Source organism: Amphichorda felina, assembly GCF_050947745.1.
Source record: "Amphichorda felina strain 45539 chromosome Unknown scaffold_6, whole genome shotgun sequence".
NCBI classification, from domain to species: domain Eukaryota; kingdom Fungi; phylum Ascomycota; class Sordariomycetes; order Hypocreales; family Bionectriaceae; genus Amphichorda; species Amphichorda felina.
The window spans coordinates 1749674-1768090 of NW_028145044.1; the positions used below are offsets into that span (position 1 = coordinate 1749674).

The following is an 18417-nucleotide window of genomic DNA, read 5'->3' on the forward strand; positions in this document are numbered from 1 at the left end:
AAAGGAGGCACCGTTTCGGTCTTCCCGATTCGAGGCGCGGTGGTGTGGCTGATTGGTGACGAAAATACAGTGCGAGAACGTCATCTGAACTACAATCGCCATGAATTTTCCCATGTATGACAAGGCCGACACTGTACACCCAACGAGTGCGTGACGGCCACCCATCCACCCACATTGTTTTAGTAGCACCATCCAAGTTTCCGTGCCAATTCCATCCCGTCAGGTGCCAGATGGGAGCAGTAGCTGACTAAAGGGAATGATGGAACGTGGTCATAAAGCAGAAAAACAGGACCCTAACGCAGCTGACCGCTTGCGGCGAGCGAAGACACGAGTGCCCAACAGTGTGGGCCACTGGGTGGTCTGGGCATTCGAGTGTCTGCGCCAGCCAGCTGTGCCAGTGCCGGGCGCAGTGGTGGCTGACAGTCTGACCGCCCAACATTTTCGTACTGTACTCGTACTTACTTACTTGCCTATCAAGGCACAAACGGCACCATCAGTTTTGGTGGCCTCCGTATTGTAGTCCTCTCAGGTGCTCCGAGAAAGGTCCCGGCCGCTGGTGGGTGCTTATTATAGCCGGTCGGGCTATTCCCAAGTACGGTGCATCTGCCCCTATCTGCCGACTGGCAACAGGCCTGAGGTCGGCCCATTGAGTACCTGCACCAAGAGATAGGCCAGTGGCGCGGCCGACCACGACCCTCCCCCCCAATACCACCTCCAGCGCTCCGTAGTCCGTACATTCCACCCCTTCCTCTTCCTCTTTCCTCCCTCTCTTCTTTTGTCCCATCTCTAGGTCTCTCATCCTTCAATTCCAACCCCCGACAGACCAGAGACAGCCTCCCTCCCACCGCCATCCACCATGGCAGGTCCGACGTCTCCCAGCGCCAGCGGTCCCACGTTTGCCCCGCCAACCCTCCCCGCAGGCTGGATCGCGCAATGGGACGGCTCGAGCAAGAAGTACTACTACGTCCAGCTGTCCACGGGCGTTTCCCAGTGGGACACTCCCACCGAGGCCGTCCAGACGGGCAACACGCCCTTTCATGCGACCGAGCACCCGTACGGCACTCCGGGCCAGCCCCAGCCCGAGGTCATCACCCACGAGGACGGCTCCCAGACGATGCGCTTCCCCGACGGCACCATGGAGCCCATCCTGACGGATGGCATGAGGGGCGGCGACGGTCCCAATGGCGAGAGGGGCCTTGGTGTAAGCAGATTTCCCACTGATGTTTTGTGATGCTCGAACCCAATGGACTGACTCGTGTGTCGCATACAGAGCATGGCCATGAACGCGCTCCTAGGCGGTGGCAAGCAGAGCGGCGGCCATAATAGCAGCAGCGGCAGCCACGGGTCGAACCCGCTCGGAGATCTCGCTAGCCAGTTCCTGGGAGGAGGACACGGCGGCGGCAGCGGCGGCTCGCACGGCAGCGGAGGCAAGCCCTCGGGCGCAGGGAAGCTCGTCGGCCAGCTGGCGTCCAACCTCTTCTCGCCGTCCAGCAAGCCTTCACCTCCGCAGAACTACCACAGCGGAAACACATCCGGACAGTCATCGCAACACCAGGGCGGCCTTGCCGGCGCCGTCATGGGAGGCGTGGCTAACATGTTTGGCGGCAAGCCGGGACATGGCGACGTAAGTCCGAGCGCTCTCGTCGTGGCCCCTGATTACCATTACTAACCATGACATGATACTTCCAGGCTCAAAATTATGGCTACCACAATTCGGGTTCCAACGGAGGCTATTCCGGCCAGGCTCCCACCTACCAACCCCCAGGATCCGCGGGCAGTTCTGGCCCTCCTGTCGGAGCTGCGCCATCGTATCACTCCACGCCACCGAACCAGCACCAGCCGCAACACAACGCCCAATCATACCATCCTCCTCCCCCGAGCGGCGGCTCTCCGCATGGGCACTATCCTCCGACCCAGGCTCAACCGTCTCACGGCCAGTCCTACGGTAACTACTCCCACAGTCCTCAGCCGCCAGCACCCGGTGGCCACGGTGGCGCCTCATACTCGCAGCACCCGGGTTATGCGGAGCTCCCTAGTGCGCACAGCCCTCAATATGCGCCTCCCCCTGGCCCTCCCCCTGGCACCTACGGAGGCCCCGGCGGCCACGGTCACGGTCATGGTCACGGCGGTCACGGCGGTCACGGAGGTCCCGGCGGCGCCTATCCCGGTAGCTACCAGGGACAGCCAGCGTACGGTGGCCAGTCGCCCTACGGCCAGCAACAACAGCCGCATGGGTACGGTGCACCTTACTGAAATTCCTGCCCATCGTCGTTGAGAAGCGTTCTTTTGGTCATAAATCGGTACTCGGCCGCGCAGAGACAATGTTTTCCTCACTCAATCTCGCTAGACCTGCTTCGCATAACAGGGCTGTCGAGGATGGAAGTGGGAGAAGTTGGATGCACCTCTAGTGTAACCCCCAGCTTGTGGCACCTATACACCTTTTTCTCAAGACCCATGCGGGGTTTACGAAGATGCATGATTAATGATATTCCGAGTATAGCAGAATCTCATCCATTGTAAATAGTAGAGTTGTTTCTGCAGGAACATGGAAATGTCGTTTTTGTTTTTGTCAACCCATTCTGGTGGCGGGCTATTGGTGTTTCTTTCCCGAGTCCTGGGACCTTGCGATGGACCCGAGGTAGGACGCCGTCCAACGAGCCACGAACCAGGTACACATGGCGACAACCACGATGTATCCCACCGTCGGTACAAGGGATCGCGGTAGGACATTATAGATGAAAGGGTCAAGGATGAGATCAACCAAGACCGGCGGCGGGTCCACCATGAGTCCGGCATTGTCGGTGAAGTAGTCCGCTGCCGCCAGTACGCGGAGAAGCAGGGCCGAGGAAGACCTCTCACCCGTCTCATCGGACACGGCTTGATGGATCCGCGGTTCCTGGTCCTCGGAAGAGCTGGAGCTCGGCCGACGAGAAGAAGCATACTCTGCGAGGGACTGGATGAGGTCCGGGGTCTCCCAGACGGTAGCGAGCTCAAAGACGTCTAGATCGAAGCTAGTTGGCTCCTTGATTTGTGATTTAATATAAGTAGACTGCGAGACATTGGGGAGCAGTGAGAAACACATACAGTAGCTGCCCAGCAGACGCGAACCTCATATCGCTGGCTTTCGGTGAGGTTGTCCAGGAGAAGCCATGTTGCATGTCCAGAGGCGAGCTGATCCGGGGTGTCTGAGGGGAACACGCGATCTAGCTCGGTGCGGATGGAGTGGTTGCCTGGAGTGAGGGAAAGGAGGTTGAGGTCAGGAAGCGTGGGCTTGTGGGTGGGAATGTTGATGAGGGCTGGGCCGAGGAAGATGGCCTTTTCGACGTTGGCGGCGACGAGGTGGACAGTGGAGAGGAGGGCAGATAGGGCCCCGAGACGGATAGAGAATCTCATCATGACGGCTATTATTCTTCACAGGCTGGGCATGGAGTGAGGTTGGCTGTGGTGGATCACCAGACACGACGCTGATGCTTGTTGGACGTGCATGGGGCCGGGTGTGGCAGGCGGAGCTTTGGGCGCGTCGGCGGCATGGATGCCCTGGGAGGGACCCTTGGACCTTGTCGCCTTGGTGACGGCATCGTGTAGAGACATGTAGCAGTTCACCGCAAACTGAGTAATACGACTACGGATACAAACGGGCCGTGTCTCTCTGGTTTCATTCATGGCCTACGAGTACCTGCGTGTAGAATCACAGGCGGCATTTCTTCGCAGATGCATCTTCTGCCACAGCGGTTCGTGATGTGACGAATTGTCCAGCGCATCACGCGTCCAAGAGATACCGGTCCCCATAATACCTGCGGTGCAGCGGTGGCCATTTGGCAGTCATTTGGCACCAGATGCCAGCCAGGAAGCCTGACAGCCTACCAGCGGTGAAGGCAGCAGGAACCAGCAGACGCGCTTACCACTTCAAGCCACGCCCTCGAAATCAACAAATCCCAGGTCGGCAAGCCCCCCTGTCTCCCAAATTTCCCCCACCTATTTTCTTCCAACCCGCCCAACGACCTTGACGCTCTTCCTTTCTTTTGCTCTCCTCTTTCGACCTCATTTCACTAACCTCGCAAAAAGTCGCCGTCTCCATCGTCGACCTCTCCTCTACCGCTCTTGCTGCCACCCAGGGTTTCGCTCCTGTTGCCGCAGCCACTCGTCCTCTCGCGCCTCCGCACACCGTTCGAACCTAAAAGCTTGCACACACATCCACCATGCGTGAGGTTATCAGCATCAACGGTGAGTGTGGCTTGCTCGGGGCCTGTCGGCACACCGCCACCGAGCCTACCGAACTTTATATCTATCCGGATACTGATCTGAACGAATATAGTCGGCCAGGCTGGCTGCCAGATTGCCAACTCTTGCTGGGAGGTGAGCTTCGGAAATATTCTATCCGCCTCTGGACTATTTGTAGCTAACATCCCCACCTTAGCTCTACTGCCTCGAGCACGGTATCCAGGTAAACACCGACACGACTCGCCAACCACGACGCCCCGAATCGGTTAGCTAACACTTTGCCAAACAGCCCGATGGTTACCTCACTGAGGAGCGCAAGGCTCAGGACCCCGACCAGGGCTTCAGCACTTTCTTCTCCGAGACTGGTACGGCTATATCGTCCCCCCCCTGGATACCATGATAACATTTCCCCTCCTAACGCTTCTGCGATACAGGTCAGGGCAAGTACGTTCCCCGTGCCATCTACTGCGATCTCGAACCCAATGTCGTCGATGAGGTCCGCACCGGTACCTACCGCAACCTGTTCCACCCCGAGATGATGATCACCGGCAAGGAGGATGCCTCCAACAACTATGCTCGTGGTCACTACACCGTCGGCAAGGAGCTGATCGAGGGTGTCCTCGACAAGATTCGCCGCGTTGCCGACAACTGCATTGGCCTCCAGGGCTTCCTCGTTTTCCACTCTTTCGGTGGCGGTACTGGCTCTGGTTTCGGCGCCCTCCTGATGGAGCGTCTGTCCGTCGACTACGGCAAGAAGAGCAAGCTCGAATTCTGCGTCTACCCCGCCCCCCAGACTGCCACCTCCGTTGTCGAGCCCTACAACTCCATCCTCACCACCCACACCACCCTTGAGCACTCTGACTGCTCTTTCATGGTCGACAACGAGGCTATCTACGACATCTGCCGTCGCAACCTCGGCCTCGAGCGTCCCAACTACGAGAACCTGAACCGCCTCATTGCCCAGGGTAAGAAAGAAAGACATTATGGATAGACCCAAGGCCACGTATGCTGACCAAATATGCAGTCGTCTCGTCCATCACCGCCTCTCTGCGCTTCGATGGATCGCTCAACGTCGATCTCAACGAGTTCCAGACTAACCTGGTCCCTTACCCCCGTATCCACTTCCCTCTGGTTGCCTACTCGCCCGTCATCTCGGCCGCCAAGGCCGCCCACGAGGCCAACTCGGTCATGGAGATGACCATGTCCTGCTTCGAGCCCAACAACCAGATGGTCAAGTGCGACCCCCGCCACGGCAAGTACATGGCCACCTGCCTGCTGTACCGTGGTGACGTTGTCCCCCGCGACGCCCACAATGCCGTTGCCACCCTCAAGACCAAGCGCACCATCCAGTTCGTCGACTGGTGCCCTACGGGCTTTAAGCTTGGTATCTGCTACCAGGCTCCTGAGAACGTTCCTAACGGTGATCTTGCCAAGGTGGACCGTGCTGTGTAAGTTCCTAAATACTCCCATGATCATTTATAATATCTAACGCACGAAACAGCTGCATGCTTTCCAACACGACCGCCATTGCTGAGGCCTGGTCCTCTCTGTCGGCGAAGTTCGATCTCATGCACTCCAAGCGTGCTTTCGTTCACTGGTACGTTGGTGAGGGTATGGAGGAGGGCGAGTTCTCCGAGGCCCGCGAGGATCTCGCTGCCCTCGAGCGCGACTACGAGGAGGTTGCTGCCGACTCGCTGGGTGATGAGGAGCTTGAGGAGGAGTACTAGACGGAGAGTGCGAGGTGTTTATGGCGAGCCTTGGACTCTTGATGTCCAAGTGCGAATTCTACTGTAGCCTGCTCCCATACCCAAAATGAAGCGGGTGTACGTATCTTCTTTACAACGTCTTTAGCCAACGCGCTTTTAATGTCGGAAATAAAATTCCCATAGATGAGATGCCCAAAAGTTAGCAATTTCCATACGTACTCGAAGCCGAGGTTAGACATGCCTTCCAAGACTTTTGGGTGATGCCGACTCCGGATTTTGGTGGGTGTGGTCGGAACAAAGGCCGATGGTAGGCGATCGGCATTGGATCGTCACCACCCACGAACCATCCACATCCGTCAATACCTCCTCACCCCAGCTTCTAAACTTTCCCATTGCAACATCCGACCCATCGCGGACTCACCCGGAACACGGGAAATCAACAACCCACACCATGACGCTCCTTCGCACAGCGCTCTGCAGGGGTTGCAGACGGGCTCCGTTGCGCATGCAGCGAGGCTTTGCGACCGCCAGCAGCCAGCAGGTTTCGGACAACAGGGTCAAGCTGGTCGAGGTCGGACCTCGTGACGGCCTGCAGAACGAGAAGATGACGATCCCGCTCAAGACCAAGATTGAACTGATTGAGAGGTTGGCCAAGACGGGACTCTCGACCATTGAGGCTGGTTCGTTTGTCGCACCCAAGTGGGTTCCGCAGGTGAGCTTCCATCAAGATGGCCCGTCAAGATGCGGGCATGCGGGAGAGGCAGTAAGCTAATTTAGTTTCTACTACGCAGATGGCGAACTCGAGCGAGATTCTAGAGCACATCCTACAGCAAAAGATACAGTCGCCCGTTCCGGTATCCTACTCGTTCCTGGCCCCCAACACCAAGGGTCTGCAGGATGCAGCCTCGATCCTAAAGCAGAACCCCAACGCCTTCTCGACCCAGCTCGAGCCCGCGATAGGATCCGAGGCCATCACGAAGCCCGAGATTGAGGTGGCCGTCTTTGCGGCCGCGACGGAGAGCTTCTCGCAGAAGAACCTCAACTGCGACATCCAGACATCGCTCGAGCGCTTCAAAGCCGTCATCCAGGATGCCAAGGGCATGGGGCTGAAGGTGCGGGCCTACATCTCGGTGGTTCTGGGCTGCCCCTTTGAAGGGTTCAACGTCGACCCGCACAAGGTAGCCGAGATGGCGGCGGACCTGCTCGAGTCCGGGGCGGACGAGATCTCGCTGGGCGACACGACGGGCATGGGCACAGCGCCACGGACGAGCATGCTGCTCAAGAGCCTGGTGGCGGCGGGCATCCGGACCGAGGACATTGCCATGCACTTCCACGACACATACGGGCAGGCGCTGGTCAACACAGCCGTGTCACTCGAGCACGGGGTGCGGACGTTTGACAGCAGCGTGGGCGGGCTGGGCGGGTGCCCCTACAGCCCCGGAGCGACGGGCAACGTGGCGACGGAGAACATGGTCTACTTCATGGAGACGCTGGGAATGGACACGGGCGTGGACCTGGATGCCATGGCGGACATTGGGGCGTGGATCACGGCGGAGCTGGGGCGAGCTAACGATAGCACGGTGGGCAAGGCCGTGCTGGGTGCGAGGGCGAGGGAGAACGCCGAGGCGGCCAAGCAGACCTGATAGGGTGCATCTGTAGAAGCAAATCTAATTACTCACAACATTGCTACAGCTTGACACAGATACCGCCGTGCAGAAATTCCAGTTGTGCGTAACCTGAAGCTGTGCGGATTTCCTTGCTGCTGTGGCTCGGTCATGTGATGTGGACGTCACCAGGCCAGAGGTACGACTCCTGGTGAGCAGGCTCCACCGCTGTGGACAGCCAACCTGGAACCCAGCCAGCCCAGCCAGTCCAGTCACAGAAGGTGAGGCAAGCTCAACCTCCTCCCCCAATCCAACCTCATTCGGCCCCCCCAGATTCGAGGCCATTGTCGCTCTGCCTCTCCGTCCTCCCTCCGCCTCCCCTTCCACCCTCCCTCTAACCCAGAGCGGCCCCGACCCAAGGACCTGCTCTTCATTTCCCCGATATCCCTCCCGCTCCTCTTCCCGCACCGACGCACTACCTCTGCCCGCCATGGGGGACCCGCGCGAGTCGTCATACTCCATCGTGCCGAGGGTTCGGTACAACACCGTTGGCGGTATCAACGGTCCTCTAGTCATTCTTGAAAATGTATGTCGCTTGTCATCAATATGTCGCGCCGGGGTGATTCGAGGGGATGCTGACGCTAGATGCTCCCTTCCAGGTCAAACACCCCAAGTTCAATGAGATCGTGACGCTCACGCTGCCCGATGGCACGGAGCGCTCTGGCCAGGTCTTGGAAGCTCGAGGTACGAACGATATGGCACCGAATATGTTGCACTACTTCGTGGGACGTTTTTGCTGACCTGTGCTCACTCCGCAGGTGACCGCGCCGTTGTCCAGGTACTGTTCTGAGCGAATACGACGAGGCCCGACGATTTATTGACTCTTCGCTGCGCAGGTTTTCGAGGGAACCTCTGGTATCGATGTGAAGAAGGTAAGGCGCCTGGGCGGTCATACACGGCGGTGGCTCTGGGGAACGGTGCTGAGACAGGATACAGACCAAGGTCGAGTTCACAGGCGAGAGCTTGAAGATTGGTGTGTCTGAGGACATGCTTGGACGTATCTTCGATGGATCCGGCCGTGCCATCGACAAGGGCCCCAAGGTTCTGCCCGAGGACTACCTCGATATCAACGGATCGCCCATCAACCCCTATTCGCGTGTAAGTTTTAAGCTGGTCTACCACAGGCGCGCCGATAGCGGCTAACATGGGCCACAGGAATACCCCGAGGAGATGATCTCGACCGGTATCTCTGCCATTGACACGATGAACTCGATCGCCCGAGGCCAAAAGATTCCCATCTTCTCCGCTGCCGGTCTGCCGCACAATGAGATTGCCGCCCAGATTTGCCGACAGGCTAGTCTTGTCCAGAAGAACGGTATCACCAACAAGGGTACCCACGACGGCCACGAGGAGAACTTCTCCATTGTCTTTGGTGCCATGGGTGTCAACCTGGAGACTGCTCGCTTCTTCACCCGCGACTTCGAGGAGAACGGCAGCTTGGAGCGGACCACCCTGTTCCTCAACCTGGCCAATGACCCTACGTGAGTAGCCCCTGTCCGTCTCCAGTGACGTCTATAAGACTGACGTGGTACACAGCATCGAGCGTATCATTACTCCCCGTCTCGCCCTCACGACCGCCGAGTACTACGCCTACCAGCTGGAGAAGCACGTCCTGGTCATTCTTACTGACCTGTCTGCGTACTGTGACGCCCTGCGTGAGGTGTCGGCTGCGCGAGAAGAAGTGCCCGGTCGCCGTGGTTTCCCCGGTTACATGTACACGGATTTGTCGACCATCTACGAGCGAGCTGGTCGTGTGACGGGCCGCAATGGCTCCATCACTCAGATTCCCATCTTGACCATGCCCAACAACGATATCACCCACCCCATTCCCGATCTGACGGGTTACATTACCGAGGGCCAGATCTTTGTCGATCAGCCCATGCACAACCGTGGTATCTACCCTCCGATCAACGTGCTTCCCTCGCTGTCCCGTCTGATGAAGTCGGCCATTGGCGAGGGCATGACGCGCCGGGATCACGGCGATGTTTCGAACCAGCTGTACGCCAAGTACGCTATCGGCCGTGACGCGGCGGCCATGAAGGCGGTCGTCGGTGAGGAAGCTCTGTCGTCTGAGGACAAGCTGTCGCTGGAGTTCCTGGACAAGTTTGAGCGCCAGTTCATCTCACAGGGTGCCTACGAGTCTCGAACCATCTACGAGTCGCTGGACCTGGCGTGGAGCCTGCTCCGCATCTACCCCAAGGAGCTCCTCAACCGCATCCCCGCCAAGGTGCTCAACGAGTACTACCAGCGGGCCCAGAAGGATGCCAAGTCGAAGGGCAAGCAGAAGGCAGATGTGGATGCGACCAGCAAGCAGCAGACGGAGGAGAACCTCATCGATGCGTGAGGTGGTGCAAGAGGAGGAGTTCCGGAGCCAGCGTGGGTGGAGCGGTCGACAAGTGTCGGCTACAGTATAATAGACGAGCGCACAGGGCCTGGAGGGGTTTGGAAGCATGGCGGACTACAGAGTGCCAAATCAATCAGATCTGTCAAAGCATTATGTGTTGTTGTATAGGGGGGCGAGGGAAAGTTGCGCGTTGTCTATTAGCATGAGATGCCTTTATTGCTACTATCCGTTCCTCAATTAGCCACGGACCTGCACATACTGTACGTAAAATGCAATCCAAGTGTTTCTTCCCAACTGGAGGGTACGTATGGGGGTTGTGATGTCAGCCGAGCATGAGGGGTTGGGGTAAGGCAGTGGTGGTGTGCTCGGTGACATGCAGTGGTGCATGCCCCCCATGCCGTGATCACACGCCCGCAGCAGAGCCATTCCTTAAACATCGGTAGAGGACGGTATTTTTTTGCCGTGCTGTTTGATTGTTGGCCGTTAGGCATTGGGGCCTGGGCAGCTTTCGGCCCTTTTCCTTATACGTAGTATTATTCCTGCCCACGAGCAGAGGATGATGCTCAACGTCGAGGTTCAATGGCCTACCCTGGGTTTATCAAGGACGGCTCATTTCTCATCACAGACGGTTAAAGGAGTTACTATCGGCGAGGGACGATAACTGAGGCGGCCAACGGTCAGAAGGGACTGACTAATATTGGGTGAGACAAGTCTCCAACTCGATGTACGCCTTTTTGGGGGGGGGGGGGTTCTAATCGACAATACACCGAGCTGGTGGAGGAGAAGGGCCACGGATGCGAGGATGCGAATGGAGATGATGGGGGGGGGGGCCACGAGATGGGATGGGATGGGATGGGATGGACCCTAAAACCCCGCACTGGACAAGCCGAGCAGTATTGCACAATGTACCATTGCCGGTAAAAACCATCCAAGGCTCCAGGATATGTTCGATGGGTGCTGAGCGGGATGGCATGGGCTAATTGAGGTGGGATGCGCACCAATGCGGGCTCGAGTTGCGGGATGATAGGTAGATGATTGATGAATGGATGAATGGCCTGGTCTTTCCCACCTCATCGTTATTAGTAGATCTGCATGTCGCGAGAGCTCGGACTGGCCTGGGACAAGGAAGCTATTTATTTTGTTTATTCTTGCAGCCGTCCAGTCTGTGGGGTGTTAGCTGAGAAAGATTGGCATCTTGGGCGACGGGACTTCAGCGGCATTGATGCCAGTCATGCCGTGACGGAGGCTCGGAGCTTCAACCAACATGTTTCTCCACGCGGGGAAAAACGAGGCGCAAATCGAAATCGCCGCAATTGGGGCGGCTTGGGGCGGGTGCAGCGATCCGGCCTTAGCGCCCTCGCTGCTCTAGTACGAGTACTCCGTACGCTCTTGGGCTCTGCTCTACAGAGTACTGTGCATGCAATTGTAGACAGTAGGTCAGTCATCAGCAATCCTTCCACCATCCGTCATCAAGCGGCGCTTAAAGCGGCGCCTTGTCGAGCTTCGGGATCTTTTGTGCCATCATCTTTGCGGTATGACCACCGATGGCCGAGCGAAGTGGTGGATCACGGACCATGGGTGTCTCGTCAGACGCACCAGTCGCCATCATCGTGCCCTTGTTTCTTCCTGACCACTGACCACGGTGACCACCCCCCCCCCCCCCTTCTTGATTGATGGGATATGTGCCATGTAACCGTCCCGTGGACGAGGGGCTGGGTGACGCGATGGAGGATTCCATGACGGCTGACGGCTGGAAGCGATGCTAGGTATGGTACATATACTAGACGCTCTCCCCCGCGCCCTCTCCCACGGCCTCTCCCCTCTACGTGACTCGTCGTCCATTGCGCGCCTCTAGCACTCAATTGCTGTCTCACCACCACCAGAAGGGAACCCCCTCACCTCCAGCAATGCAGCTCAAGAACCAGTTCGTGGGCCTGCTGGTCGCCATGGCCCTCCCTGGGCTCGGCGCCGCAAGCAAGGACAGCCACAGAGAGTCCAAGCCGCACCCCGACAAGGACGGCAAGTACTGGATATCGAGCAAGGGCCTCAAGGCTGGCTTCGTGCCCTACGGCGCCTCCATCTCGGACCTGTACGTCAAGGACAAGTACGGCATCCGCCGCGACGTCGTCGCCGGCTGGGACAACGCCACCTACTACACCCTCGACAAGCAGCATCCCAACTACGGCGATGTCCCCGGGCGCTACGCCAACCGCATCAAGAACAGCACCTTTGAGATCGACGGCCACACATACCACATCACCCCCAACGAGCACCCCACCGAGGACCACCCGGACGGCATCAACACCCTGCACGGCGGCAAGGACGGCTGGGGCTGGCGCAACTTCACCGTCGAGGCCCACACCAAGTCCAGCATCACCTTCAAGCTCATCGACCCGGACGGCAAGGAGGGGTTCCCCGGCGAGGTCATCTCGTACATCACCTACACCCTCGACGGCATGGACTGGGACATCAGCATGGTCGCCATCCCCACCACCAAGAAGACGCCCATCATGCTCAGCAGCCACACCTACTGGAACCTCGACGGCTTCGCCAACAACGAGACCCAGTCCGCCCTCAACCACACCCTGCACATGCCCTACGGCGGCCAGCGCGTCGGCGTCGACAACATCCTCATCCCCACCGGCGAGATCCTCGCCAACAAGAAGGGCTCCGTCAACGACTTCTGGAGCAAGCCCAAGCAGCTGGGCGCCTCCTTCGGCGACGACGAGATCCACGACAACTGCGGGCTCAACTGCACCGGCTACGACAACTGCTGGACCGTCAACCGCCAGCAGCTGGGCACCTTTGACTGGCGCACCCACAGCCCCGTGGCGTCCCTGTCGTCGGACTGGTCCGGCATCAACGTCGACGTCTACACCGACCAGGACGCCTTCCAGGTCTACTCGTGCAACGGCCAGGACGGCACCCTGACGCTCAAGAGGTCGCAGGGCCTGCACGACAACGACGACTTCCCCCGCACCATCCCCCAGTACGGCTGCGTCGTCCTCGAGGTCCAGGACTACATTGACGGCATCAACAACCCGTCGTGGATGCGCGGGTCCAAGCAGATCTTTGGGCCTGGCGATGACCCGTACGTGCTGCGCGCGCGGTACCACTTCAGCGTGGACGAGGAGTAGGAGGGCGGTGATCGGTTGCTGGCGGTATTAATATTGGATTAGTTAGTGGGGGTTGGGCGACGTCGTTAATACAATGTCAAGTTTGCGTCCAGATCTCTCAGCATTGAAGGAAAGAAAATAATAGCAGTGATGAGTTGAAGTCGAAACGTTGGAAGTCGAAGAGGGTGGGGCCCCGCTAGAAAAAGGTGGATATTTTCTTTGCGGCATGAAGAATGAACCGACTCCAAGGCGTTGATCCCACTTCATCCCGCTTCATCCCACTCAACCGAACCTTCTTCACCTTTGGGCTTCAACCATAACGCGCATCTTCCACCACCGTAAGCCCAACTTCCTGAGAGCTTCTGGGCGCAAGAGGGCTCTTATAGAAAAAATTGCCATCCTTTCACCTTTAGTATCTCCCTGTAAGTCGGTTCAGTTTAGTCGTCGCATTCCACAACCAGTGATCGCCAACTCATACCCCACCATTCAACTTCTAACCCACTGCTTCTAGACGTTGGATATCACGCCCAGAGATTCCCAGTATGGAGGAGGACCGCGCCCAGACTGACCTGGGCATCGCGGCGGATATCGAGGAGGCTCAGAATTACGAGGCTGCGCAGCGTCAACCCGAGCCGGCGCAGGCTGAGCCCGCCCGGGAAAATGTCGTCAAACAGCCCAAGAAGAGATTTGTAGGCCGGAGAGCAGCCACAGAAGCCGCAGCATCCAAGAGCGCAAGCTTAGGAGGCGAATCTGGTGCCGTCCAAGGTGAGAATCTCCCTCACTCTAGTAGGTAACTGCCCACTTGCGCTGACTCTCATGCTAGCCGCGAAGCCTCGTCGGCCACCTCGCCTCCTGAACCAGGTCCCCAAGGAGATCACTGAGGATCCCAACCTCAAGGCGGCCATTTCTCTGCTGCCTGCCAACTACAGCTTTGAGATCCCCAAGACTATCCACCGCATTCGCACCTTGGGCGCCAAAAAGGTCGCCCTCCAGATGCCCGAGGGCCTGCTCCTCTTCGCCACCACCATCTCCGACATCCTCGTCCAGTTCTGCCCGGGCATCGAGACCTTGATCATGGGTGACGTTACGTACGGCGCCTGCTGCATTGACGATTACACCGCCCGCGCTCTCGGCTGCGACCTGCTCGTCCACTACGCCCACAGCTGCCTCATCCCCGTGGATGTCACCAAGATCAAGACCCTCTACGTCTTTGTCGACATCAGCATCGACACATCTCACCTCCTCGCGTCGCTGGAGCGCAACTTTGCCACCGGAAAGACCATTGCCGTCGTCGGCACCATCCAGTTCAACGCCACCATTCACGGCGTCCGGACCACCCTCGAGAAGGCCGGCTTCCGCGTCCTTGTTCCCCAGATCGCGCCCCTGAGCAAGGGCGAGATCCTCGGCTGCACATCCCCACGTCTCCGTGACGACGACGCCGTCGACCTGATCCTCTACCTCGGCGACGGCCGCTTCCACCTCGAGAGCATCATGATCCACAACCCCGCCATCCCTGCCTACCGCTACGACCCTTACTCCCGGAAGCTCACCCGCGAGACCTACGGCCACGACGAGATGCAGAACCTCCGCCGCACCGCCATCGCCACGGCCAAGGGCGCGCGCAAGTGGGGGCTCATCCTCGGCTCCCTGGGCCGCCAGGGCAACCCGCACACCATGGCCCTCATCGAGCGGCGCCTGCGCGAGCGCGGCATCCCCTTTGTCAACCTGCTCCTCAGCGAGATCTTCCCGGGGAAGCTGGCCCTGATGAGCGACGTCGAGTGCTGGGTCCAGGTCGCCTGCCCGCGCCTGAGCATCGACTGGGGCTATGCGTTCCCGCGGCCCCTGCTGACGCCGTACGAGGCCCTCGTTGCGCTGGAGGTCAAGGATGACTGGGGCAAGGACTCGTACCCCATGGACTACTACGGAAAGGAGGGGTTGGGACGGACGAGACCTATCGATGTCGGGAGTTCAGGGTGATGGCAGCATGGATTAAATAAATAAATAAACAATGCTTCCCGTCGCAATGGCATTCATCACGTGCCATATTATTCTTTGGACATTGAAGACAGCCAAGTGGCTGCAACTTGCATGGGGGAGGCGACGAACCTCTGTAATGACTCACATCTAGGTCCTGCCCAATCCCGTAGTACATAAGCCAAGACCGGGACCTCAAGATACATCTCGACATGGACTTGATTAGTACTACGAGTATACCAACACTGTGTTTATTGATCCGCAGAAAATCAAGCCAAACTCTAGCTAGAGTCTGCCAGGGCCACACCACGCCAACCCTAGAAACCAGCTTATCAGCAGACTGCTAGACAATGGATCTTGCCACGCCCTTCGTCGCCACTGCCTCGCTATCGGAGGCCAGGCTAGCAGGCCAGGGGCTCGAGTTCGCCGTGTTCAAAGCAACATCCCCCACCCACGGCCCCGTCGCCCTGAGGGTCCCCAAGAAGAAGGTGTACCACAATGTCAACGACCCCAGCACTGACGCCAGGGACCTTATCCGCCAGGAGCTGCGCATCTACGAGCTCCTCCGTGACAGCCCTGTCCCTGTCCCGAGGCCGTTTGGGTACCTTGAGGTCGATGGGTACCCGGCCATGCTGTGCGAGTTTGTCGGCGACGACGGAACAGAGGCGTCTCCCGCCGAGCTTGGGCGTGTGGCGGCGCTGATTCATAGTATACCCCTGCCTCCCGGGTGGGATACCGGGCTCGTGGCCCATGAGAGGGAGGCCGATGCTCTCACGGCCCTGGTGGAAAGGATGGAGCGGCGATTCCGGGAGTTGGCGAGGGAGGAGCCCAGCGCGGATAGCTGGATCCCCGGACGCGACGGCCTGGCACCCATTGCGGATGGGCTGAGAAGACTGCCTTCGGTGCTGTGTCACATGGACCTCCGCAATGTCAACCTCCGGCATGGGGGAGGGTGCATAGCGGCAGTCATCGACTGGTCTAATGCCATGGTCGGCCCTTCAGTGATTGACATATTTCGGATCCTGGAGTATGGGGAGCATGGCGATGTGTTCCTCCAGGCTTATACGCAGATTTTGAGACTCCCACCAGTTAGCCGCCGGGAAGAGACGTTTCTTAGGCTCGACGCCGCCCTGATGCTCGCGCTGGTCTTCATCTCCGAGGCACCAGATCCGGAGAGGAGGGTAGCGACCGTGAAGCGGGTGGAGGAGCTTTCTCGGGCCTTGCGTGGCTCCAGCTGACACCGGGGGTAGGCCGAGTAATGGGGATAGAATGGAAGGAGTATTCTCAAGCTGGTGCATGAGCGGTGCCCACAGGTTCCGGTCGGCCAGAAAACATCAACTTGTACTTGATGATCTCAACAACCTCCAGATCCCCACTCTCCTCGCTGTCTTCACCTTGCGCGACGCTCCCCTGTACCGTGCCCTTCCGACGGACCACAGCCATGGCCTTGGGGAGCTTCTTGACCTCGCCGTTTAGACGCTGGTGCTGCCCAATGTACATGTGGACACGCTTCATCCAAGCCGAGCCCACGGCGTCCGGGTTGTATTCGGGAAATTCGATCCTTCCGAAACTGAAATTGCTCAGCAGCTCGCCCTCGGAGTCGGTGGGCAGGTTGATGACGCCCTGGAGCTCGAGCAGGGCGAGTCCTGATGGCGTGTGGCAGAGCTGGGGGAGAGGGTTGGGAGCTGGCGCATCCGTTTTAGCGGGAGGGTACAATTTGACTGACGCCATCTTCGTTTAATGAATATTATAGGATCTTTTGGGATATATGAGATGGGAAGAGATGAATCATTCAGAGCGGTTGTTGATATCCGTGCTTTATGGTGTTAAGTGGACTGACTGCCTTGAGGAGTGACGCGACTTGGGGCTGCTGTGGCGGTGCGCGTTCACTGTGGCTGGTGATATCGATAAAAAAAAACTGGAAGTTAAACCAGAGGCGGGAAATTCTTCCACCGCTTCCTAACGGCTGCAGCTCCTGATTGGCCGCAGCACTCCCACCTGTCGCTGACCAGCCCTAGTGGCACACACTTTCTCCATTTCGCCCAAATTTTAGAACCTCCATCCCCATCTCCAATCCGTCTTCAACACGCGCCAGGTCAAGTCAACTTGCACCATCACAAACTGGCAAGATGAAGGTACGCTCGGCTCTACCGATCGATCTCGAAGGCTTCAATAGCTGGTGCGATGGGCAATGCTTTTTTTTGCTCGCATCGGCCTGTTATCGCTCCCGCCCTTCGAATCAGATCAGCCGCCTATCAAACATGTCGAAAACACAATGATGGCTGACAATTCTCACAGTTGAACATTTCCTACCCTGCCAATGGCAGCCAGAAGCTCTTCGACATTGAGGATGCGCACAAGCTCGCCATCTTCATGGAGAAGCGCGTACGTCAACCCCCCCGATCCACGCCGACCGCGAAAACTGCCAGCCAGGCGAACCGGAGGAGAATCATTGAAGGCTAACGTGTTTTTCGCATCTATAGATGGGCCAGGAGGTTGCTGGCGACTCCGTCGGCGATGAGTTCAAGGGCTACATCTTCCGCATCACCGGTGGCAACGACAAGCAGGGTTTCCCCATGAAGCAGGGTGTCCTGGCCCCCGGCCGTGTCCGCCTCCTGCTGTCCGACGGCCACTCCTGCTACCGCCCCCGCCGCACCGGCGAGCGCAAGCGCAAGTCCGTCCACGGCTGCATCGTCGATGGCGACATGTCCGTCCTGGCTCTGTCCATCGTCAAGAAGGGCGAGGAGGACATCCCCGGCCTGACCGACGTCGTTCACCCCAAGCGCCTCGGCCCCAAGCGTGCGACCAAGATCCGCAGGTTCTTCGGCCTCACCAAGGATGACGATGTATGTCTTACCCCGCTGCCATACTCGATCATCGCCTGCTCGGAGCTGCGGCTGTCCGGGTAGAGTGTGAGAGGGACCCTGTTCTCCCCCACCCCTCGAAACGCCATTTTGAGGGAGGGTGAGAGCGGGGAGGCGACCACCCTATAAAATGAACAACAGAGTTTCGGAAGACTAATCCACGGACGATGAAAATAGGTTCGCAAGTACGTCATCCGCCGCGAGATCCAGCCCAAGGGCGAGGGCAAGAAGCCTTACACCAAGGCCCCCAAGATCCAGCGCCTGGTCACCCCCCAGCGTCTCCAGCACAAGCGCCACCGTGCCGCCCTCAAGCGGCGCCAAGCCGAGAAGGTCAAGGACGAGGCCGTAAGTACTTCCCATATTCTCTCCCCTTAGTCGCCACGGCGGCGAGCTCAAAAGACATTTTGGCGACTAACGCTTGCCAACAGAACGAGTATGCCCAGATCCTGGCCAAGCGTGTCGCCGAGGCCAAGGCCTCCAAGGCCGATGCCCGCCAGCGTCGTGCCAGCTCCATGCGCAAGTAGAGTC

General features: G+C 58.5%; 10 protein-coding genes across 10 annotated transcripts; 8 read left to right on the top strand and 2 right to left on the bottom strand.

Moving 5' to 3' along the window:
- Positions 1-856: 856 nt before the first annotated feature.
- On the top strand, positions 857-2253 carry ACO1O0_006402 (WW domain-containing protein; the record flags this gene model as incomplete). Its single annotated transcript, XM_083195795.1, has 3 exons — positions 857-1201; positions 1271-1624; positions 1690-2253. The coding sequence occupies 3 exons, from the start codon at positions 857-859 to the stop codon at positions 2251-2253; spliced, it is 1263 nt and encodes a 420-aa protein (XP_083048811.1).
- A 337-nt stretch (positions 2254-2590) lies between these two features.
- ACO1O0_006403 (uncharacterized protein) lies at positions 2591-3591 on the bottom strand (the record flags this gene model as incomplete). The annotated part of the gene is made up of 3 exons (XM_083195796.1): positions 2591-3022; positions 3085-3401; positions 3459-3591. 3 exons carry the CDS (start codon positions 3589-3591, stop codon positions 2591-2593), a joined length of 882 nt encoding a protein of 293 aa, XP_083048812.1.
- Positions 3592-4199: 608 nt separating this feature from the next.
- On the top strand, positions 4200-5948 carry TUB1_2 (tubulin alpha chain; the record flags this gene model as incomplete). Its single annotated transcript, XM_083195797.1, has 7 exons — positions 4200-4224; positions 4316-4356; positions 4418-4444; positions 4511-4586; positions 4656-5186; positions 5246-5669; positions 5723-5948. 7 exons carry the CDS (start codon positions 4200-4202, stop codon positions 5946-5948), a joined length of 1350 nt encoding a protein of 449 aa, XP_083048813.1.
- A 430-nt stretch (positions 5949-6378) lies between these two features.
- ACO1O0_006405 (hydroxymethylglutaryl-CoA lyase) lies at positions 6379-7570 on the top strand (the record flags this gene model as incomplete). The annotated part of the gene is made up of 2 exons (XM_083195798.1): positions 6379-6639; positions 6719-7570. The coding sequence occupies 2 exons, from the start codon at positions 6379-6381 to the stop codon at positions 7568-7570; spliced, it is 1113 nt and encodes a 370-aa protein (XP_083048814.1).
- Positions 7571-8021: 451 nt separating this feature from the next.
- Positions 8022-9935, top strand: VMA2 (H(+)-transporting V1 sector ATPase subunit B; the record flags this gene model as incomplete). Its single annotated transcript, XM_083195799.1, has 7 exons — positions 8022-8117; positions 8191-8275; positions 8350-8369; positions 8428-8463; positions 8528-8689; positions 8747-9072; positions 9128-9935. The coding sequence occupies 7 exons, from the start codon at positions 8022-8024 to the stop codon at positions 9933-9935; spliced, it is 1533 nt and encodes a 510-aa protein (XP_083048815.1).
- A 1907-nt stretch (positions 9936-11842) lies between these two features.
- ACO1O0_006407 (galactose mutarotase-like domain-containing protein) lies at positions 11843-13072 on the top strand (the record flags this gene model as incomplete). The annotated part of the gene is made up of 1 exon (XM_083195800.1): positions 11843-13072. One exon carries the CDS (start codon positions 11843-11845, stop codon positions 13070-13072), a length of 1230 nt encoding a protein of 409 aa, XP_083048816.1.
- A 521-nt stretch (positions 13073-13593) lies between these two features.
- On the top strand, positions 13594-15028 carry DPH1 (2-(3-amino-3-carboxypropyl)histidine synthase; the record flags this gene model as incomplete). Its single annotated transcript, XM_083195801.1, has 2 exons — positions 13594-13816; positions 13875-15028. The coding sequence occupies 2 exons, from the start codon at positions 13594-13596 to the stop codon at positions 15026-15028; spliced, it is 1377 nt and encodes a 458-aa protein (XP_083048817.1).
- Positions 15029-15375: 347 nt separating this feature from the next.
- On the top strand, positions 15376-16263 carry ACO1O0_006409 (kinase-like domain-containing protein; the record flags this gene model as incomplete). The annotated part of the gene is made up of 1 exon (XM_083195802.1): positions 15376-16263. The coding sequence occupies one exon, from the start codon at positions 15376-15378 to the stop codon at positions 16261-16263; it is 888 nt and encodes a 295-aa protein (XP_083048818.1).
- A 46-nt stretch (positions 16264-16309) lies between these two features.
- Positions 16310-16756, bottom strand: ACO1O0_006410 (chromosome transmission fidelity protein 8; the record flags this gene model as incomplete). Its single annotated transcript, XM_083195803.1, has 1 exon — positions 16310-16756. One exon carries the CDS (start codon positions 16754-16756, stop codon positions 16310-16312), a length of 447 nt encoding a protein of 148 aa, XP_083048819.1.
- Positions 16757-17154: 398 nt separating this feature from the next.
- On the top strand, positions 17155-18413 carry RPS6 (40S ribosomal protein eS6; the record flags this gene model as incomplete). Its single annotated transcript, XM_083195804.1, has 5 exons — positions 17155-17160; positions 17324-17410; positions 17509-17871; positions 18067-18234; positions 18318-18413. 5 exons carry the CDS (start codon positions 17155-17157, stop codon positions 18411-18413), a joined length of 720 nt encoding a protein of 239 aa, XP_083048820.1.
- Between the last annotated feature and the right edge of the window lie 4 nt (positions 18414-18417).